The sequence below is a fragment of the Ostrea edulis genome, chromosome 4, assembly GCF_947568905.1.
Source record: "Ostrea edulis chromosome 4, xbOstEdul1.1, whole genome shotgun sequence".
NCBI lineage: Eukaryota > Metazoa > Mollusca > Bivalvia > Ostreida > Ostreidae > Ostrea > Ostrea edulis.
Genome location: NC_079167.1, coordinates 43,935,435 through 43,959,730, shown reverse-complemented (window position 1 = coordinate 43,959,730; position 24,296 = coordinate 43,935,435). Strand labels below are relative to the sequence as shown.

Sequence of the window (24,296 nt, the reverse complement as noted above, 5' to 3'; positions counted from 1 at the left end):
GCTTTTATCATCTTCCTAGACTTTTCTATGGTCCTTTTCAACTCTAACCCTTGACCTCTGACCTTACCTCCTCCTCATATCCCTTGTTATCTCGACCCCCACTCCATCTCACATCAGCTGGTCCGCTCAGTTTTTGCCTCATCGCCAAGTTACGAGCATGTCGGATTTTTTCTCGTATGTCTTTTGGATATGGGGTTGGACACCTGACCAGCGTACCCTACAAAGGACCAGGGGGTCAGAGTGGTGACAAATAGGGGGACCTGCTACTTTGGAAAGGGGCACCTGTCGATAAAGTCTGTGTTCTCTATATGGTATCATATGGTGCACTTAGCAGGCTGGATAATGTGCGATTCCATTAAAAGGGAGATAATTCTTGAAAATAATTTCAGTTAGAGCAGTTGAATGAATTCCACATGTACATATACAGTGTGTTAATAACATCAGTTAGTGCAGTGGATATATATCTGTCCCACAGGTAGAGTTAAACCCTCCGCCAAGGTAATAATCAGCATAAATGGCTACACATCATATGCAACATACATTTACTTTATATTGAATATATACATAAATGTCATTTCCATCATTATTTAGGGTTTTATCTATTTGTTCCTCTAAGTATTTGAGTTTTTTTCCCAATAGTAAATGGTCTACTAACTTTGAACACAGGAACAATGAATTGATCTATATCTACATGTGTATATACACAATATGCAGGTGCTATAAGTTTCATAATACAATCCGGCAGCAGTACATGCGATGAATGAATATACATTACATGCACGTGTTAAAATACATCAGAGATATCGAAAAAAAAATTCCTGTACAATTCCACTTATCTAAGAATAATATACATGTAGTATGAATATTTTTAAAAGTAAGTATTTAGAATTTAAGAAACCGGTGAAATGCCTCTACATTTATTTCTTTCTCTCAATCCCCAAAGCACCAGCTCTACAAACCTCCTCCTCATCTTCTTCCGGAAAAGCGAAGTGAATGATCTGACGCCGACTTCGTTCCTCGTCCCACATGGAGGCGTGGAAACTGTCTGTGTCACCACCCTGACCTACAGGTAATTACAGTATGCATTAATTAAATTGTACAGTAATTACAGTATGCATTAATTAAATTGTACAGTAATTACAGTATGCATTAGTCCACATGTACAAGTATTTATCCACATGTACAAGTATCTACAATACACAATTACAAATTTTCAATGGGTATCTATTTTTGTGACCATGAAACCATGAAGTGACCATGAATTAACCATGAATTAAAGTCTTCACAACAAAAGTGAACTACTTTAGAGAACAACAGCTTTTCCACCTAGAAATCAACACCTCACAGAATATGCTGTTATGGCAGCTCTTCCACCTTAAAAAACACCCCTAAAACATCTCATTTTTTTTCTCAATTCATGAAAATTTGATCCCTGAAAATAACGTTCTTCCTAGTTTTGTGTGATTGTACGTTACGTGAATCAGTTATGTGAATCAGTCATGTGAATCAGCACCGAGTTACATCAATTCATGTACATAAACTATCTATTTTCTGTTATGTGAATCAGCACCGAGTTACATCAATTCATGTACATAAACTATCTATTTTCTGTTATGTGAATCAGCACTGAGTTACATCAATCATGTACATAAACTATCTATTTTCTGGCACTGATTATTGACTGGCACTATAGACATCAGATTATAAGTACAGATACACTAAATGTATTCACTATCAATTTGTCAGACACTGAACATTTAATACATATTTAAGCAGAAATTCCAGTAAATGAAAATTGTTCCAGTGCCCTTTAACTTCAGTGGATACTTAATCTCTATGTACAGCCTACCTGAGTCATTGTAACCTTTGACCTATAACTTCAGTGGATACTTAATCTCTATGTACAGCCTACCTGAGTCATTGTAACCTTTGACCTTTAACTTCAGTGGATACTTAATTTCTATCTACAGCCTACCTGAGTCATTGTAACCTTTGACCTATAACTTCAGTGGATACTTAATCTTTATGTACAGCCTACCTGAATCATTGGGTCCATCAACATCCCCTAACTGGGGCAGGAGGTAGCAGGTCAGAAACTTCCTCCCATTATCTGGGTCATGGTCAGACTGCAGAGGGATGAGTGGACACGTCTAAATATAGAAACGGTCAGAATCATACAGGGTTCACAATGGTGTATTGTATTGTATTGTTTATTACCAAGAACCATATAGTTCATAGGTTTTAACGTTTTTACATAGGATAAATAAAAATAAATATAAACAAAATATATACAAAAGTGTAAAGACGTCTATATATCAACACATTCAGAATTTAGTACACAATGGTGTAACGATATCATTTTTAATCTACTAATGTTGATATGTTGTGTGTATAACTAGAAATATATCACTGTAAGACATACCCTGTTTTATGTGAAGGAATTTTTTTAATCATTAAGAAAATTGACACAAAACATCTGATTTTCCTTCCAACAATTTAGCACAAACTATTTAGAATTTTTCCATTGCCTATGTTGACTTTTTAACTTAGCTGGTCCTCTATACCTGGTTCTCGGCCAGCCATAGAGCTTGGAGATCCTTAAGCTTAGTGATTGTAAATGGCAGGTACTTGAGCAGATTATCACTCAGGTTTAGGACGCGAAGTCTCGGGATTCGTCCGATCTCGTCCGGGATGTATTCCAAGCGATTGCTCCTCAGAGAAAGCACAGTAATTCCATTACAACTCCCAAGCTACAATAGTTAAACATACTAGTACTATTTTATCTTGGATCATCATTGATTTCATTTGATTATCATATGGTGAGTCTGTACTTTGAAATATATTTTAGAACAAACCTCTGCTGGAATGAAGAGGAGATAATTCTCATCTGCGTAGAATGTGCGTAGATTTCTGAGAAGCCCCAGGCTGGCAGGCAGGTCCTCTAGATTGTTACAGCTGACGTTCAGTTCTGACAGGGATTGTAATCTACAATGAGGACCATCAGCTGAACATTGTTTTATCAACATTACACACCTGGTCACCTGAACAATGTCATCTCACACCTGAACATCACACACCTGGTCACCTGAACAAAGTCATCTCACACCTGAACATCACACACCTGGTCACCTGAACATCTCACACCTGAACATCACACACCTGGTCACCTGAACAATGTCATCTCACACCTGAACATCACACACCTGGTCACCTGAACATCTCACATCTGAACATCATAAACTTAGTTAACCGAACATCTAAACCTCGTTAACCGAATATCTTAAACCTGAACAACTTACATAAAGAAGTTTAGAATGTTCAATTGTTAATGCACGACGGATGACACACGACAGACGACAACCAATTGCAATATGTCACATGAGTTTACTTAGGTGACCTAAAAATAACTCCTCATCCCCAAAATCAGGTTCCAGCAAACAGGATCTATTTTCTACATCCATTGGCTTTAATTCTACTAAAATATCAGATTCTTACTCTAAAACAACTACTAAACTTTATTTCTGCATAATTAGTACTGTCAAAAAATAGTTAAAAAATGACTGATAATTGTACTAATCAAATAATGCATTTGGTAAACATAGGGTACAGAATTTGTTTTTAAATTTTGATTTTAATTTTCATGGGTTCATAATCTTGCAAAAATTGCATAAGAATAAAAGATTTGCCATACAATATAAAATCTGCAGCACCTTGTCTTGTAATGACTATGTAAATGTACATACCCCCCTATGGTAGATGGTAATGATGTTAACTCATTGTTGTCAACTTTCAGTGTTGTCAAACTCTCCAAGTTACCTGAAATGACATATTTCATATAAGTAAGTCTCAAATTACATCTGTTAACTTTCATTTCATTACAGTTCTCTTTCTTTCCAAATTTTGAAGTACTATATCTAACATCTACTGAATCATATGCATTTTTTTTATTGAATAAAACATTTATCAAATGAAACTGACGATATCCACAAGACATGTTCATATCATTAATGTTTTCACCAATTTGTATCCAAATAACATACTTGTAAAACTGCAGTGACACTATGTTTAATAAAATCAGTTGACCAGGTTTATAAGAGTAAGTACGGTACATGTCCTTCCCAATAACGACAAATTCCAGGTACATTTAAATTTCCCCTTCAAAGCCGAGCCCTCGATTTAAAGGCCCTGACTATGAAGGTAAAGTTCTTTCTCTCCGGCAAATGAAATCTGAAGTTTGTCCTATTGGGCGGTAATGTCTGTTTTGATCAAGGCTTTCCCTGAACGTATTGATGTATTGATGAATCCATTAAACGGAATCAATTTCTGATTACAAGATTGGGTATGCAAATAAATTAGAAAAATGCCGTAGTGTGAGGGGTGCTTGTTTTGTATGTGTTCTTATATTGTAAAATTAATCAGGAATTTATGTTCATCTACTGGAGAGGATTTAATTTATTGATTACTTTTTACCTTGGAAAAATGTCAACAAATTACAACGCATAATGTTGTCGAGAAGTCATTTTATGATCGGTATGTTATTTCTCTATTAGCTCCAGTGACTAATGGCAATCACTTTACTATAAAAACTTGCGAATCTAATTTGGGTATGATATATTGAACAATAATTTCACATTAATTCTGCTATCAAAAACAGATTTAAAAGTTAAACAAAATCTCTCTGTTAACGTAAACCTCTCTCCTGATGGTTTATTAGGATAGAATTTCCTTTATCAGATGCATACTGAGTGCATTACAGGACTGTTATGCTATACTGTACATTATTCCTTTCCTTATCTAAGTATACCCCTGTCTTTATGTGTAAATGTCAGGTGTTGTCTAGACATTAACATAATGTATACAGCAATCATTTCATAATTTAGATTTCCTATCTTGACAAGAATATTTGAGAAGCCCTAATCATGAAGACATTACACAATGGCCAGGAATTACTGATGGACAGGAATCGAGCATACAAAAAGAACCGTAGCTTGTATAATTCAATTATTCAATTCAATTATTATTACTCAGAGAGGTTTGTGAATTTAAATCGTCAAATTTGTCGTTTAATATCATATCAATGAGCAGTCAAAAGACTACACAGCACACCCCGATTTTCCGTACCTAATTACCGGCACTAAACGACTGGTATGTGTTACATCACGTGTAATTAGAGACAGTGAAAGGTAAGGAGCTGTCATTATAGATTTCATTGTTTAATAAGTAGTCTAATTATTACATCTTATTTTTAGATTCCTTACAATATATACACTCAGATGATGATAGTGTAAATTCTAATCCCTCCCAATAAGTTGAAGGTCTAGTTTTCACGAGTTTAGGTCTAGTTTTCATATCAATATACCCTATCATTACTGAATTTTGTCATTTCTACATGTCTTATCTAATACACTGCTACTTTTTAATAGCTTGAATCACAATATTTTTTCAAGGTGCAGTGTTTAAGTGTGTACCACATACTGGGTGAATTTTGCTGCACCCGAAATTTGTTTCTAAAGGATTTGGGGGGGGGGGGTGCTATGGAGGGAGGCAGCTGAAAAATATGCAACATAAAATGCCTGAAAATAAAATTGTGGTATTAGTTGTAACTGATGATAACCATATAGTAATTTCTATTCAATTTTACCCAAAGATTCTGGAAGAGCCTGAATCCTATTGGTTGTTAAGTGCAGATCACCCAATGAGGAGCAGCCTTCTAGCTCTGAAGGAAGTGATTGTAAATGATTGGAGGAGGCATCCAGAAACATCAGGCGTTTCAGGTTACCAATGGTCTGTAATTAAAAGGCAATCAATTAATACATTTAACAGCTAAAACAACACACATGTAGCACCAGACATCTAAAACAACATGCATGTAGCACCAGACATCTAAAACAACACACGTGTAGCACAAGGCAGCTAGAACAACACACATGTAGCACAAGACATCTAAAACAACACACATGTAGCACCAGACATCTAAAACAACATGCATGTAGCACCAGACATCTAAAACAACACACGTGTAGCACAAGGCAGCTAGAACAACACACATGTAGCACAAGACATCTAAAACAACACACATGTAGCACCAGACATCTAAAACACATGTAGCACAAGACAGCTAAAACAACACATCAATAGGACTCAAGAGGCATCTATCTAAATCACAAATTAATACCCAACATCTAAAACAACACATGATATATATAACACAATGGGTAGTGATATCATTAATCTTCAAATTATAAAAATTCAGATCTAGAAATCCAAATGCATCTATATTGTATAATTCCAAAATTTGTTTAAGTTACTCATTAGTTTTTTCTAAAATTTAAGTTTAAAAAGATTTCATAAAAATTCTATAAAAAAGGCTTGCAAAATTCATATTTTAATTTTTTTATCAAGTCAAGCGCATTGCCAGGGAATATGATACAATCATTAGTGTATAGAATGGAGTAATGCCTCCAAACAGCCACTTTGTCCTGGTGTCTGAACTCCAAACTCAGATTGATAGATCAGAACACACTTCACTGTGTCAATATGTAACGGAGGTCAAAATGACAGAGGTCATATTACAATATATACATGTACACAACAGCCTTACAGTAAGCTCTCATTCTTCCAGTGGGACACAGTTTATGATATTTTCAAAGATCCCCAAGGGTTTTTTTTTTAATATTTTCAAAAATTTACTGCTTCAGCGTGAAAAATATAATTTTAAACGTGCAATTTTTATATTTGAGGAACAAGCATCCAAAACTTTGTTGGTGTACTTGGAAAATACAGGCCAGGAATCCGTTTTACAAAACAACTTAGGACAAAGTCGCAAGTCTTAAATTGTATTACAGAGTTATTACTTTAAATGAATGAATTAAAACTTTTCTGAGGCTTAATTTTCAACATTTAAAAAATATTTTGCATTTGAAGAGAATGATCTTAAAATAAACTGGAAAAGTTGGTTGTAAGTCGTAAGTTCTTTTGTAAAACGTGCCCCAGGACTGGACAGATACAACACAGGGCCCTCAGTCAGGTTGGACACACTTTAGAATTCTCTTTCAGTGTTAGTTCACAAACACAATCTTTCAGCTATTTGTGAGTAATCAGCTTTACATTTTCACGCCGTACGACCTGGACATATTATTTTAGAACCACATAAAGACCGTTACCCAACTAAGCCTCCTTATCCCATACACAGAGAGACTTTTTACTCTTAAGATGATAAAAAGTCAATACTTCAGGGAACAAAGACTTTTTTTTCTTACTGACATTTGAAATTATTTTCATTTTGCCAATTCAGATCATAAACATGAAGCATTTTGCGGCATACAGCGGATCGAGACAATTCACCAAAATTTACTTCGTACATTAAATCGGGAAACCGGTATCTTTCAAAGCATCTTCATGACAATAAGCAAAACCGTCTTCTGAATCATCCTAATATGATTAACTCAAAGGTAAACTATTAAAGAACAAATGATATAATCATTCTCAGAAAATAGCCCTGGGAGATTTTCATTGAAATCTTTAATTCAAATTTTATTCTTATTCAAATTCGGGAATGACAAGAAAGAAAAGTTAATCTTTAAGGTGTTTACCACATTGAAAGACATCTCTATTCGGATATAAAAATAGGCAAAAGGCAATATCAAGTCAGGATCACTTTTTACACAAAAGGCAGAGGGAATTTAAATACCTACACATTCAAATACAGCCTATCAACACTGTTATCAATGTTGTATTGATTTTAATGATTCAAGCCGAGGTTTTTGTTCAGTGCAAGAGTGACCTTTTCCAAACACAGATGCTATCAATTTCAATGTTGGCTTGTAAGGCCATGTTGTGGGGGTTCATTGTTCGTAGGAACGTAGTACATGCTGGGGGGATCGCGATTCCAGTGCTGCAGTCAGCTGACTGGAACAGAACACTTCCCGACTACAGCCTGAAGAGGACATCTCACAATAAGACACAGAACCAATACATATCTGGCATTGTCTTGACATACAACCAAATATTTGGAATGCCTGATCAATAACAGTTATTCTGATAGTAGATCTGGGTCATCTTTGATACAGAACAATGACAGATGATCCATTGTAGTCCTGTGACACGGTTCTCCCTTTGTGTAGACTTGGGGCCCGGCGCCAAGCCCTGACATTGTAGAATGCCTTAGAACAAAATAGTTCACTCAACAAAGTTTGACAGTAGAACCGCAATGGTAAAATTTTGTTCAAATGCATATAATGAACTTTGGATGTTCCTAAACATCAGCTGTAACCTGACAATAATTGGAGGTACATTTGATGAGAGTGCAGCATCCCCTAATATAATGTGACCTTAACCTTTTCACCCCGAAATCAAGTCATTTTCCTCTTCCTACCTTCCATCTCTTTGACAAATAAGAGACTTAAGTTAGAAATGGTGTCTACAATATTTTTTCATGCGCACATATGCAAAGGCAAGTTAAATTGAAATTCATTGTGATGTGAAGGCAAGTTAAATTGAAATTCGTTGCGATGTGAAGGCAAGTTAAATTGAAATTCGTTGCGATGTGAAGATAAACACGTAGGTTAACCTAATACTGCACAGTTTGTGAGCGTAACCAGGAAACAGTACGAGTGATGTCACATGACTTACGGAGGTGAGAGTTGTGATCTGTTTGTGAGCGTAACCAGGAAACAGTATGAGTGATGTCACATGACTTACAGAGATGAGAGTTGTGATCTGATTGTGAGCGTAACCAGGAAACAGTACGAGTGATGTCACATGACTTACAGAGGTGAGAGTTGTGATCTGTTTTTGAGCGTAACCAGGAAACAGTATGAGTGATGTCACATGACTTACAGAGATGAGAGTTGTGATCTGATTGTGAGCGTAACCAGGAAACAATACGAGTGATGTCACATGACTTACGGAGGTGAGAGTTGTGATCTGTTTGTGAGCGTAACCAGGAAACAGTACGAGTGATGTCACATGACTTACAGAGGTGAGAGTTGTGATCTGATTGTGAGCGTAACCAAGGAAATATTGCGAGTGATATCACATGACGTACGGATATCACATGACTTAGGGATATCACATGACTTACGGAGGTGAGAGTTGTGATCTGTTTGTGAGCGTAATCAGGAAACAGTATGAGTGATGTCACATGACTTACAGAGATGAGAGTTGTGATCTGATTGTGAGCGTAACCAGGAAACAATACGAGTGATGTCACATGACTTACGGAGGTGAGAGTTGTGATCTGTTTGTGAGCGTAACCAGGAAACAGTACGAGTGATGTCACATGACTTACAGAGGTGAGAGTTGTGATCTGATTGTGAGCGTAACCAAGGAAATATTGCGAGTGATATCACATGACGTACGGATATCACATGACTTAGGGATATCACATGACTTACGGAGGTGAGAGTTGTGATCTGTTTGTGAGCTTAACCAGGAAACATTACGAGTGATTTCATATGACTTACAGAGGTGAGAGTTGTGATCTGTTTGTGAGCGTAACCAGGAAACATTACGAGTGATGTCACATGACTTACAGAGGTGAGAGTTGTGATCTGTTTGTGAGCTTAACCAGGAAACATTACGAGTGATGTCACATGACTTACAGAGGTGAGAGTTGTGATCTGATTGTGAGCGTAACCAGGAAACATTACGAGTGATGTCACATGACTTACAGAGGTGAGAGTTGTGATCTGATTGTGGTCACACCATAGTTCCAACAGACTGGTCAAGTTCCCAATCACGTCAGGCTGAAATGAAAAATCAAAGCATTACGTCAGAGAACTCACCAAGATATCACACAATCAAATACAACAGCTGCAATACACAACAAAAACCGGAAAGTGTGGAAGAATTCCGAACAAAGCAATGATTGTAAAAACATAACAACTGACCAGCTCTGTGAATTCGTTGTGGCCGATGTCCAGTCTCTCGAGAGAAGTCAGCATGGAGAAGGACTTGGGGAGAGTTTTCAGGTGGTTTTCTCGAATCTCCAGTACCTTCAGCTTCAGTAATCTAAAAATAGAAATTTAAGGAACTCCAGCGTCTGTGTGTTCGATATAGAAACCAAAATCAAAAGAAAAACAGGTTAAAAGCAATTATTAATTTAATTTATTGACAGAAATTTAACAAATGAATTCCTACTAATATCTAGAATTATACAGACATCAAATTCATAAATCCTAAATAAATTCTCTATCATTTCACCACATTAAAAGTTCTATCTGCCATTTCTGATGCCTGGATTGTTTGAAAGTTCAAAATCTTTAAACTGTTGCGGCACCTTTTTTCTAATTTAAAGAATATTTGAAATTTCTTATGTTATAAGTGCACACTGTCAAAGCTTGTTCTTAACTTAAAGCACAGATGTTCATATTTTCCTATGTTAATCAATACACATAACAGTTTAATGTGTCTATTTTTATCTGTTAATTTGCATCCCATTAAAACTGAATGGTTTTAAATATTTTCCACGGAGTATTGTTCATCTGTACACAAAGTTATGCAATTTGACAGTTAAAAGAGAATTTTGACATCCCGAGAGCAAAGGACTGCTACTGATATCATTCAATATTTTGACTGCCTGGAATTTTGTTGAACCAAACTCTTAGTTACAAGGTCCATTTTCAGTCCATTAAAAGCCTTGATCCCTTACAAATCACAAAGGACACATCTATTAAATCGTAAGTATATGACATCTGTTGGTGCCCTAGTGACAATCAAATCATAAACCCAGTAACCTTGGGAGGGCTGGTCACTTCTCTGTGTTTTGAGATTTAATTGAGCGTAAGACTGTGTAAACACAAAATCCCCGTTGGTTTTTTTTTTTTTTTGCTGACCAGGGCTCTGCTGATGATTGGTCACTTCTTGTTTTGAGATTTAATTGAGTGTAATGCTGTGTAAACATAAAATCCCGCTTTTGCTGACCAGGGTTCCACAGACATCTTACCCTTCCGTCAACATCTGACGGCAGCCAAACAAACAATCAAACATTCGGGATCTTTACCAAGGGTATACACGCAGACAATAGGATTATTCCCCCATAATTACACTGTCCCAACATGTAAACCCTGTTAGGTATACGATGACATGGGTTTATCTTTATAACACTTTATTCTGAATTATTTACAATACAATCTAAACTGGGATTCCAAATTGTGTAAACTTAACATCACCTTATCAAAGAAATTATACACCTGATAAAAATATACATAAAAAGTTTCCCAACAATGTAGGGTTTCTAACATATGCATCATAAAACTACCAGATATTATTTTTTAAAACCTTTAATGTGCATTTCCTTTAGGATAATTTCAGCACAATCTTGAATTAGGACTATGCTTGTCTCAATAAATATACTCTATTTAACATTGCAAAGTTTAATTTAATTACAATTGATTTTCAATGGTTGAAAGTAAATTGAAAGTAAATTTTAGTTTTTGATGGACTATATGAAAGATTCTAAAGAATAAATTAAAGCTTGATGCTGATCATAAAATACTGTACTGTTCTATGACAAAGGCTACAAAATATCAGTCTGCTACTGTAATTACACAGATAGAAATTGGGAGATATCGTGACATTAGGCTTACACCAAAACATTCCATTAGAGCAAAGAGTTAACATCAAGTTATAAACATTAAATCACAATGAAGAGCATTGACAAGTCAGGTCAGGGGTCTTATCTGCAAATGTTTAAACTGGTCATCTGAACGGGACAAATCCACTGACCAGTGTACTCAAGACTAAAAGTGACCAATTAGATACTTATCACAAACACATACAAACACTTCAACCGACCACCAAACAACAGGACCGGTCAAACACTTCCTCGAGAGGCTGACCGTCACATGTTACCTATCGTATCCATAGAAACTAGCCAAGTTATTGACAGTATTAGCAGTAAACTCCTCATATTACTTATTATGTATTTACATCTATAAATAAATGTCTCTGTGTATCATATTACTTATTATGTATTTTCAGCTATAAGTAAATGTCTCTGTGTATCTGATTTGTAAGAATGTGAAATTTTGATTCTATTGTATATCAACACACAAGTTTTAATGATTATAAGTAGCAAATTCAAGTTAGTGGATATACACTGGGACCTGTCAATTATGAATAGATCCACCCCGCTAACCTGCATTTCAAAGAAATCTACAGTGTATAAGCCAGATATCTATCTCGATACCAAAAACCCAATCTATCCACTCATATCTGGGTAGAAGTGTGTTTGATATTTTGTACAAACCACACAACTAACGGAAGACTTTGCTATCATGTCTATTGAATATCTGAAACTACGACTTTTATGTGTAAGATTCTACCTTGGATTTGATCTCAGGTTAAAATCAATTTCCTTCAATCTTCCTGGTTGACACAATTTCTTTACTATTTACTGTACAAATAATCAAACCTTACATCAACTGTCTAGTGAGCGAGCAAAAACTGTCTCAAGGTTTTACAATTTTACTGAAAGCCTTTAAAATTGGACAACTACCAATCCCCTTAATAAACTGCTTTGCTATACACATCTGATCCAGTTGTACCCGGATTTACACCCCCTAAACCGGAGTTCTGGGGCACTAACATACTTTCCTGGAGATTTATTTCTCCGTTTTTAAGTCTGTTTTGATAATAAATGTTCACTTTCGCTGGTCTTTAACATCACATTTCCCTGTCTGCTTGAGGGACTTGGTGAGTTCTACTCGTGTCCGTTGATAAATTCCTCTGGCGAGCAGGAACCCGTGAAGACACCCTCCCTCCCTAATCCTCGGTAAATTCTATATATGACAGTCTAACCCCCATACACTTGCAACGCAAGGTTCGACATCGATTAATGGGTTATCATACGACTAAGCATTGTCGGGTTGGGAAGATAGGTACAGTTACGGTTAACAAAGATCTCGGTTTTATTGGTGTTCCACAAAATGTGGCTAATAGGTCCGAATTTACACACCAACACATGTTTGGTCATTTGGCTTGTGTTTTTACACAACATAAATAAGATGATCACAATTAATTGACCATTGTAACTTTAATGTCACTATAATTTCCAGATGATGGTCATGGAGATACACAATGTAACATCGTATTGTTCCTTCAAACTAAATCCTAAACTGATCTCCCCTCCTCATGACAAATACATCGATATATAGTAAATGAGTAATCGTAATGTGTGAGATGTTCACCAATCATCAAACATTCGTTTACACATAATTTCATGAAATGTATCTGCCGCAAATTCAAAATCTAATTGCTATAAATTAATACAGTGTCATAACGAAATCAAGGACACTATATAAATTAACATAGTGCCATAACGATATCATGGACCCTATATAAATTAACATAGTGTCATAACAATACCATGGACCCTATATAAATTAACATAGTGTCATAACAATATCATGGACCCTATATAGATTAATATACTACCATAACGAAATCAAGGACCCTATATGAATTAACATAGTGTCTTAACGAAATCAAGGACCCTTTATAAATTAACATAGTGCCATAACAAATTAAGGACCCTATATAAATTACCATAGTGATGTTAACAAATCAGTTCTCACCTGCCAAAGGTCCCCGGTAGATAGTCCAGAAACGTATCGTTGAGAAAGAGCTGTGTCAGGTTGGCTAGCTGGGTCAGCCCTTCTGGTAACCTACAAACATACAGACTCAGGGTCAGTAACCTACAAACATACAGACTCAGGGTCAGTGAATAAGGACACATATAAACACAGGGTCAGTAACCTACAAACATACAGACTCAGGGTCAGTGAATCAGGACACATTTAAACACTAAAAAGCACAGCAATTAACCTCTAACAATTACAGATCCCAGGGTTCTTAACTCACTCTTCCTCACATAACCCCCTCCGACTCCACCGTGAGGGGATAAGTATTCACTTTTTTATATAACCCCCCTCAGCTCCACGGTGAGGGAATAAGAAGCAAGTATTCACATCTTGATATAAACACACACACACCAGCTCCACGGCGAGGGGATATATCAAGTATTCACTTCTGGATATAACCCCCACCCCCCCCCACCCCCCCCCCCCACCCCCGCTCCACGGTGAGGGAATATATCAAGTATTCACTTCTAGATATAACACATCCCAACATCCCCCCCCCCCCCCAGCTCCACGGTGAGGGAATATATCAAGTGTTCACTTCTAGATATAACACACACACACACACACCAGCTCCACGGTGAGGGAATATATCAAGTATTCACTTCTAGATATAACACATCCCAACATCCCCCCCCCCCAGCTCCACGGTGAGGGAATATATCAAGTGTTCACTTCTAGATATAACACACACACACACACACCAGCTCCACGGTGAGGGAATATATCAAGTATTCACTTCTAGATATAACCCCCCCCCCCCCCCCCCCCCCCAGCTCCACGGTGAGGGAACATATCAAGTATTCACTTCTGGATATAACACCCTCCCCCCCTCCAGCTCCACAGTGAGGGAATATATCAAGTATTCACTTCTAGATATACTTACACCCTCCCCCCCTACAGCTCCACGGTGAGGGGATATATCAAGTATTCACTTCTGGATATAACACCCTCCCCCCCTACAGCTCCACGATGAGGGAATATAACAAGTATTCACTTCTGGATATAACACACACACACACACACCCTACAGCTCCACGGTGAGGGGATATAACAAGTATTCACTTCTGGATATAACACACACACACACACACCCTACAGCTCCACGGTGAGGGGATATATCAAGTATTCACTTGTGGATATAACACACACACACCCCCCAGCTCCAGCTCCACGGTGAGGGGATATAACAAGTATTCACTTCTGGATATAACACACACACACACACACCCTACAGCTCCACGGTGAGGGGATATATCAAGTATTCACTTCTGGATATAACACACACACACACCCCAGCTCCAGCTCCACGGTGAGGGGATATAACAAGTATTCACTTCTGGATATAACACACACACACACACACACACACACCCTACAGCTCCACGGTGAGGGGATATATCAAGTATTCACTTCTGGATATAACACACACACACACCCCAGCTCCAGCTCCACGGTGAGGGGATATAACAAGTATTCACTTCTGGACTCTGTTATGCATGTGTATTATGCAATCATTCATTTCTACAAATGCCAGCGTGTCAACATTCCATGGATCTGATAGATCTATATAACTCTGCACTAACAAACATATCAACCAAATCAAATACGAAAACGGAAAAGTTGTAAAATGTTTCAATACTGATATATAGTTTTCTAGAATCCACAAATTCCTCATCAATATTTCATGTAGTTGAAAGAAAGCGCATAAATAAATGTGAAGCAGCTTCCATTACTGGGCTATTCCTGACAAAATCCTATTGTTAGTTATTAAGTCTTTCCTAAATGATGAACTTTTCCTTTTCAGATTTAAATATCAAGATTTTAGTAACTGAGACTTGTTGAACACACTGATGTACAAAGTTTTCTAACTATCACACTAGTAGACAGCAGCTGGTGCACGCTTCACTCTACTGTCAGTTCTTCACTTTAAATATTTGATATATGTTCTCCATAAATTGATAAAGCAAAAGATGATCTTATTAACTAAAAGCTGTAAAGAATCATTTTGTGTAAATGGCCTTATTGACCTCAATATGATTTGTGCTAATCCCAACAACAAGTCTTCACTAATTCCCAAATGCCATTTAAAATTGGGGTCTATTCTTTAAAAGCAGAATAAGAGAAAGGGAAAACTCATAAATTTTGTCCTTCCATTTATTTCTAACATGTTTAACCATGTTGAAAAACAGATGATAGTTGCTTACATATGCAGGGTAAAAGCCGTCTACAAATTTCTGGGCTGATAGCAATCTACGGTTAATAATGTGTGACCATCTAGAAAAGCATCTGATTTTTTTTTTAAAAAACAGCCGTCTTTGATCTTCAACCATTCTAAACCAAGACCAGGAGATTAACCCCAGACAGACGAAGACAAGCTGCAATGATTTCATTGTTTATAAAAAGTCCTCCTTAAATGAGTTTTATCTTTCTATCATAAAACTTTCATTTCATGTAAATTAAATTGTACAATAAGAAAAAACATACAGTGAAGTTTACTCTTAGTGCACAAACAAATCATTTATTTCCTTTCATCAATTTGACAAATGCAATCGCGTCTTCCATCAATACCACACAAGCCTAATTACGTAGCCTAGAATTCCCAATCTACACATCGCTAAATAGTTCAGAAATGACAAATACCAGGGAATTCAAATAATAAATGAATTCATAATAGTCTTTGAACACCACTTACAGACTGTTGAGAGGAAAACATACACTTGATGCCAGATTTAGACCAAAGTTCAGCATTTCTTTGATGTAACTTGTTCTTTATAAACCTTTCCTTAAATGGCTACCTCAATCTACAGTGTCCGTTCTAACAAAATACATTTCTACAGGGTGTTCTAACAAAATACATTTCTACAGGGTGTTCTAACAAAATACATTTCTACAAGGTGTTTGCTACAGTGGCCGTTCTAACAAAATACATTTCTACAAGGTGTTAAATACATTTCTACAGGGTGTTTTACAAAATACATTTCTACAGGGTGTTTGCTACGGTCTATAACGTGTGTCACTGAGTTTCTGTTTAATATTTTAATTTCTGTTTATTTTCACAATGTTTTATTTTAATTTCTGTTTATTTTCACAATATTTTATTAAAACAAACAAGATAGGGCAACAGGATCAGAGCTGATACAGTCCTATATCCTTAGTGTGTTCATGTGTGTTAACCTTGTATTGTGTTCATGTGTGTTAACCTTGTATTGTGTGTATGTGTGTTAACCTTATTCTGTGTGTATGTGTGTTAACCTTGTATTGTGTGTATGTGTGTTAACCTTGTATTGTGTGTATGTGTGTTAACCTTATACTGTGTGTATGTGTGTTAACCTTATATTGTGAGTATATGTGTTAACCTTATTCTGTGTGTATGTGTGTTAACCTTATACTGTGTGTATGTGTGTTAACCTTATATTGTGAGTATATGTGTTAACCTTATATTGTGTGTATATGTGTTAACCTTATACTGTGTGTATATGTGTTAACCTTATTCTGTGTGTATATGTGTTAACCTTATACTGTGTGTATATGTGTTAACCTTATTCTGTGTGTATATGTGTTAACCTTATATTGTGTGTATATGTGTTAACCTTATACTGTGTGTATGTGTGTTAACCTTATTCTGTGTGTATATGTGTTAACCTTATATTGCGTGTATGTGTGTTAACCTTATATTGTGTGTATGTGTGTTAACCTTATACTGTGTGTATGTGTGTTAACCTTATATTGTGAGTATATGTGTTAACCTTATTCTGTGTGTATGTGTGTTAACCTTGTATTGTGTGTATGTGTGTTAACCTTGTATTGTGTGTATGTGTGTTAACCTTATACTGTGTGTATGTGTGTTAACCTTATATTGTGAGTATGTGTGTTAACCTTATTCTGTGTGTATGTGTGTTAACCTTATATTGTGTGTATATGTGTTAACCTTATATTGCGTGTATGTGTGTTAACCTTATTCTGTGTGTATATGTGTTAACCTTATATTGTGTGTATGTGTGTTCATTGGTTAGATAATCATGATAAAAGGGAACCATGATAACCCTTGGTTGACAAAATCACATAAAGACAGTAAGGACACATATGTATATATATCAAATGCAACTCAATATTGAGTGGGGAAAATAAATTTATTTATTCATTTCATAATTGCTGATATTTCCCTGCTTTAAAAGCATGCTTAATTGATGCCTGCAGTCAATAATTGGTGAGGTTGGCCTGACTTTGGAATAAGATGTTAAACAGATTCCCAATAGCCTCACTGGAGTAGTTATTAGTGATAATTGGGCAATAATTCTATGGTAATTCGGATTCTGAATAGAACCTCAGTAGCTGAATACCTGGGTCTATAAGGCACACACCAGACAGGGGGTCCTGTTGAGATTTGGCACTTCACATTGTAGGGGAACTCCAGGAGATACTCAACTAATTTTTACACTCAAGGTCTGTTCCCCTGTTTCTGACCTGACTGAATAGTGTGTTTTTCTCGCTGCACTTTTAAACACAGTATGAAACCAAGCACTAGGAAACCTGGTGTTTGTCTGCCGTTTCCTACCCACCATTTTCATTATACCCCAATGTTTGCTCTTGGCACTACGATGTGTACACTAAATTTTAACAGTTTACTCTCAGATTGGACTCTCCACTTTGTCACTTAATGATTAATAAAATACACGATCTTCACTTTATTGCAGAAGAGAGTTGATAAATGATATTCTGCACCGTCAATCACATTGATATATATTATAACATCCCCCCCACCCCCCCACACACACATACATACATATTTGACCATTAGATTACGTTGGAGTATCAAAACTCTTCCACAACACAACATACAGCTATAGTTCTAACAACATGTTCCATATACAGTATAATCTGTCTAAACCGGCTATGTGTGGTTCCAAAGAAATTGTTCGGTTTGCACAGAGTCCGGAGTGCAAGAATGAGAGTTGCTTCCCTTGTATTCACTATCTATGCATACGTGTGTAATGATTGCTAACGTTTTAATATACATTTATCACAAAAGAATGTAAAAATATAAATGTCAGTGTTTTATTGTCGTGCTCATTTGAAAAAGTTTCAATTTTTATTAAACAGTTTAAAATCTGGGAATTATTCGCGCAATTTTCTGTTGGTAAATTGTCGATTTCGTCTACATCATCGCCGTTATCAAGTGCTACATTATGTACGTTCGTCAAGTTTGTGTTGTGTTCGTTTAAAATTTGTCTTTCCCATCTTTCATTGTAAATGTATCGCTTTCAACTGTCTCAATTTGTGAAACGGAAACTGATGTAATGCCGAGTGATCGACCGGACATGGCGAGTTGTGCTAACTAACTGCATATCATCACTGTCTGACTCGCCGTAAAGCTCCGAGAAGTCTTCGAGGGGAAACCCTGCTTTTGGAAAACATAACGGGATTGTTGCCGATTTTGTTTCATTCCAAGAATGTATCGAATTCATCGATTAATTGAACTTTGTCTTTTAATGTCAGTTCTCGTCTCTGTCGTTAGGGGGAGGGCGCCATTACCTCATGTGTGGTGCTGTCATAATTGAAAAGTGTACCCCCTAAAAATCAGGTTTTATTTTAAACTGATCGCGACTCATCGCCAGTTGCACTCTTTTACTTACCTGTGGCTTCCCTTGAGACACCCTTTGTGTACACCGAGTGTGATCGACAGAATACCGACAGGTTGGTCATCGTGGAGTGGCTGGTTTAAATGCGATAATTAGAGCTAATTACGAGCAGTTGGGACCTTCTGTACACCGAATACAATTGACCGCAACAATTAGGGTGGTGTATCATCGAGGGGCCGGTTTACACAGGATAATTAAAGTTAATTAATAGCAGTTGGGACTGTGTAAGCCGGCCGATATACAGAATACGCAGTATCCGGAGTACAGGGAATTATTAATAAAGGATTTGTTAAAGAAATGTTAGGGACTATATTTTGTGGCCGGAATTGACAGAGCGCCGGAGTACTCAGAGGCTGGTTTGGACAAATTATACTGTATCTCCCTCAAACTTTGCAGGGGTTTACATAATCAAAAACTCAGTGATTCCACTCCTTGCAAAGTTTTTATACAATTTACTATCTAATGATGTTAATTACTGTCGAATGTTTAATTATCAGAACATCTGAAAATTAAGTGGCTTCACTGGCAATGCATTGCAGTCAGTGCAAATAAATCCTGACAAGTTTCATTTTTTCTCAGAGTATCATTAATGTATGTTAATGCCCGGATGAATTTTTATAAAAGATCTATTTCATAAAAACATCTTGTAGAACATTGTGAAGTGAGAAAACCAATTTCTCTAATGTTGCCAATTTGAAAAGAGGTGATGACAGCCATTCAAGGAATGTTTATGACATTCTGACCAATTAGAATGATTTATCTGCAAGTTTATACAGGTGCAACTCGTTAAACAGGACTGCATTCTAATTTTATCGTGACATAAATAATATTTAGGCTTTCTTGAATAGTTGACCTGTAGATACACAACTGTATTCTGAAGAAATCAATCTATACATGCGGTCCTCGACACTAAGGGCCGCAATTTCACTGGCTCTCGTGAAGTGTGGCTGATTACGCTCCAGTCACTGTTGAAGTACCCAGTATGACACAGATCTTTAGAATTAAAGGAATTTTGTTTTTAATAGCCTGAGAATAATCCAATAAAGATCCACTTTATACAGTTTTCTAATACAGACTCTTACAAAACTCGGATTACACGGCCGCTTTTCACCTCAATATTAGGATTCCCTCGGCTGGACCCCGTTTGAGGACCCCTCACAACAGGTGCCCCGATTCTGCTGATGACATACAGGTAACAAATGAATGCAGAAACTGATCATTCTCACAAACACAGAGGTAACCCAGTGAACACATTCTTCTGTGTGAAAGGTGTTAGCCATGCAGAAAATTACATGGTGTGGATAATGATGAAATTTAAATCAGGCGATTAAACACAAGTCTAATGCAATCATTATGTCACACAATCAAGAGATCGAGTGCAGTTGGTCCGGTATTTCACGTCACCTAATGTTCAATGAAAGAGAAACAAAATGGCAGGATCATGAAGATCAATGTCTACTACTGGTGTTGCTTTAGTTACTCGGTGATCAGGGCCTACATGGGAAAAGTTTGATACAGATCTGTGAGACAGACATTCTTAAGTAGAATATCAACCCACTCTCTCATACCCAAGGTACAAACTCGCGATGCCCAGCTACAAGCAATCAAAGGGTGGTACTTACTTTCCGAGCGGATTTACATTGGCGTTGACGGCCCTCAGACATTTACAGCAGTTGATGTTTTCTGGGATATCTATGATACCTACGACAACAAAAAATGACAAATAAATACAAAGTTCTACAGAGACAACAAATGACAAATAAATACAAAGTTCTTGAGATTCGTTCAGTTACAGAGACAACAAATGAGAAATAAATACAAAGTTCTTGAGATTTGTTCAGTTACAGAGAGGTATACATACAGAAAAACTGCACAGTCATTATCAAAAATTGCAATTGGAACATCACAAAGCCGATTATGTATGTATGTTTGTATGTATGTAAATACCGTATAAATATTCATTTATTCATTTTATCCACATGAATCTGTAGCCATGACAAATATTACATTGTTAAAGATGTAAATAAACCCAGCATTTTAAGCATTTGTTGAAAAACAAAGCTTTTCATATCATATACAAACTGTTTACTCTCCCTAAAAAAATCCTCTCTAAATCCGACAGTCACACCCCCACCCCCTCCCTAATGTCTGTCAAGCAAAGGGTTCTTAAGAAAAGACTTGGACTAACACAGGGGGGCATAAAAACAAAAAATCTCCAAAATTTGACAGTCAAACCTCAACCAATCTCCTACAATGTCTTAGTACATTAAAACTAGGTCATTGTTTGAGCGGTACTCAGGTCAGCATTGAAACACCAGTAGCAGTTTTATGTGATAACTAGGTCATTGTTTGAGTGGTACTCAGGTCAGCATTGAAACACCAGTAGCAGTTTTATGTGATAACTATTTTTTGTTCAGGGTTTATCCCTTTGTTGGAAACCTGTGCACAGCGTTTAGTATTTTGAGGGAGTTAAATCAATAATACTGTCAAAACAGATGTTCTAGCTCAATATTAAACATACCTCCATTTTAAACACGTGATTCCTACTGCATTTCAGACATAAATTATGAATGTCCACAATGAAACTGAAAACTGTCTCACTAAAAAGCAAAGCCTATTTCAGACAAAGATTAAGTCAGCAGGGTATCTTCATTTGCATGCAATTCACATACATCATAAGTAACTCAGAAGTTCTACAAAGGAGTTCATAAGCTGTTCATGCTTTCATCTGACAGTTTTTATAATATTATGTGCTTATCACATACTGTACTCATGCCAAAATCAGGGGAAAAAAAAGAAATTGTTGTCATTCTTCAATTACTGTAGTTACACCCATAATCACAATATCAATTCTCTTACAGATGTCCAGTTAGATTGACCCCCCCCCCCCCCCCCCCCCGTTCCACAACAGGACAATATGCTGTACTGTTTAGTGGCAGTTACAACACAGTTATTTTCAGTTACATTACAAATTATTTTTTCAGTGAGTGTCATTTATGACTTGCCGTTTTTGCTGACGTCTAAATCCTCCAAGTTGATCAGACTCCCAATGGCCGGCGGAATATTGGTCACTTCATTATTACTTAAACACAGCTTCCTGATACCATGGCAACAAAACAACTCCTAAAATAATAAACATCAACTTTAAAATGAATGATGTAGATCCGACTTTCTTATGTGATAGTCAGTGTATACACAAACATTTAAGTTTTAAACTTAAAGTTGAGAAGTTGTAAGTCATTATACAATATGTAAGTTTGTAACTGAATCATACACTTTAATCCATGCAGTCTTATATTACGGACTTATTTCAATGGAAATCTATGAATTTTGACCCTATGGGGAAAATTACAGGGAAACTTATGTAACTAATTGAAAACCTGGGGCAACATTTGTTAATACAATTTAAAATAAAGTGTCCTCTGACCGTGAAATTTACAGGAAAACTTAGTAACTTAAAACCCAGCAACATTGTAGATACAACTAATTATAAAGTGTCCCTCTGACCCTGCCTTACCCTGGGTAGGTCCTGTTTCTGTTGTATAACCCTGCCTTACTCTGGGTAGATCCTGTATCTGGTTGTATAACCCTGCCTTACCCTGGGTAGATCCTGTATCTGGTTGTATAACCCTGGCTTACCCTGGGTAGGTCCTGTATCTGTTGTATAACCCTGCCTTACCCTGGGTAGATCCTGTATCTGGTTGTATAACCCTGCCTTACCCTGGGTAGATCCTGTATCTGGTTGTATAACCCTGGCTTACCCTGGGTAGATCCTGTATCTGGTTGTATAACCCTGGCTTACCCTGGGTAGATCCTGTATCTGGTTGTATAACCCTGGCTTACCCTGGGTAGATCCTGTATCTGGTTGTATAACCCTGGCTTACCCTGGGTAGATCCTGTATCTGGTTGTATAACCCTGGCTTACCCTGGGTAGATCCTGTATCTGGTTGTATAACCCTGCCTTACCCTGGGTAGATCCTGTATCTGGTTGTATAACCCTGGCTTACCCTGGGTAGATCCTGTATCTGTTGTATAACCCTGGCTTACCCTGGGTAGATCCTGTATCTGGTTGTATAACCCTGGCTTACCCTGGGTAGATCCTGTATCTGTTGTATAACCCTGGCTTACCCTGGGTAGATCCTGTATCTGGTTGTTATCCAAGTAAAGTTCCTCTAATGTCCGCTCAAAGTTGAACACCTGGGCTGGGACATCGGTAAGATTGCAGTGTCGATAATCCAACTCGTAAATTTCTTCCTGAATCTTCGGCCTCAAACACGGGCATTTCTTTACGAATCCTGCCATTATCTACCCTGAATGTAAAATACAAACTTTTTTTCATCTCCTTGATATGGAGAGTTCTTGCAAGATATCTAAAATAGGCTCAAATTTTATATTGTAGTACATATTACCATTCTTTTTATATTGGCCTGTGTAGCTAAGTGGTTAGATCACCTATAACTAATAATGAAAGGGTCACGGGTTCAATAACCGATTATTCCAAAGATTTTCTCACCTTCTTTGCAATGTTCAATAATGTCCATTTAAGAGCTTACTTTACATATTTACTTGCAACAACCAGCAACTATCAAAATACCCTAACTCTAAAACAGACATGGTAATATACCCCAAGGTTTTTTGTAGAAACGAGATAGAATGCAAGTGAAATGTCACGAAACATTATATTATGTACATTATTGAGAAACGACTTGTATATGTCCTTATCATAAATCAAAATTTATAATTAAAGCGCACAATTTTACAAACAAAAATACAATCAACGGCACTGAGACAAGACAGCTAAACACACAAATCCTGCCATTATCTCCCCTGAAAGTACGTCAAGTGAATAGCTGCCATTATCTCCCCTGAAAGTACGACAAGTGAATAGCTGCCATTATATCCCCTGAAAGTACGACAAGTGAATAGCTGCCATTATCTCCCCTGAAAGTACGTTAAGTGAATAGCTGCCATTATCTCCCCTGAAAGTACGACAAGTAAATAGCTGCCATTATCT

At 36.9% G+C, this 24,296-nt stretch overlaps 1 protein-coding gene across 18 annotated transcripts in view; it reads right to left on the bottom strand.

Moving 5' to 3' along the window:
* Positions 1 to 24,296, bottom strand: part of LOC125672077 (uncharacterized) — a 48,226-nt gene that overhangs the window by 14,653 nt on the left and 9,277 nt on the right. For 13 of the 18 annotated variants that reach the window (XR_007368845.2, XR_007368846.2, XR_008802428.1 and 10 more), the window contains exons 2-14: positions 23,411 to 23,592; positions 22,288 to 22,405; positions 20,905 to 20,983; positions 13,578 to 13,667; positions 9,891 to 10,011; positions 9,672 to 9,746; positions 5,642 to 5,786; positions 3,744 to 3,816; positions 2,856 to 2,985; positions 2,565 to 2,750; positions 2,039 to 2,150; positions 960 to 1,063; positions 68 to 217 (exon numbers count right to left, since the gene is read on the bottom strand). Coding sequence is in view for 7 of the 18 variants with exons in the window: in XM_048908169.2 (XP_048764126.2) it covers positions 68 to 217; positions 960 to 1,063; positions 2,039 to 2,150; positions 2,565 to 2,750; positions 2,856 to 2,985; positions 3,744 to 3,816; positions 5,642 to 5,786; positions 9,672 to 9,746; positions 9,891 to 10,011; positions 13,578 to 13,667; positions 20,905 to 20,983; positions 22,288 to 22,405; positions 23,411 to 23,584 (1,557 nt within the window). In the remaining 11 variants the exon portion in view is untranslated. The remainder of the gene's footprint in view (positions 1 to 67; positions 218 to 959; positions 1,064 to 2,038; positions 2,151 to 2,564; positions 2,751 to 2,855; positions 2,986 to 3,743; positions 3,817 to 5,641; positions 5,787 to 9,671; positions 9,747 to 9,890; positions 10,012 to 13,577; positions 13,668 to 20,904; positions 20,984 to 22,287; positions 22,406 to 23,410; positions 23,593 to 24,296) is intronic. The other 5 variants (XR_008802436.1, XR_008802433.1, XR_008802434.1 and 2 more) reach the window with 1 other exon arrangement.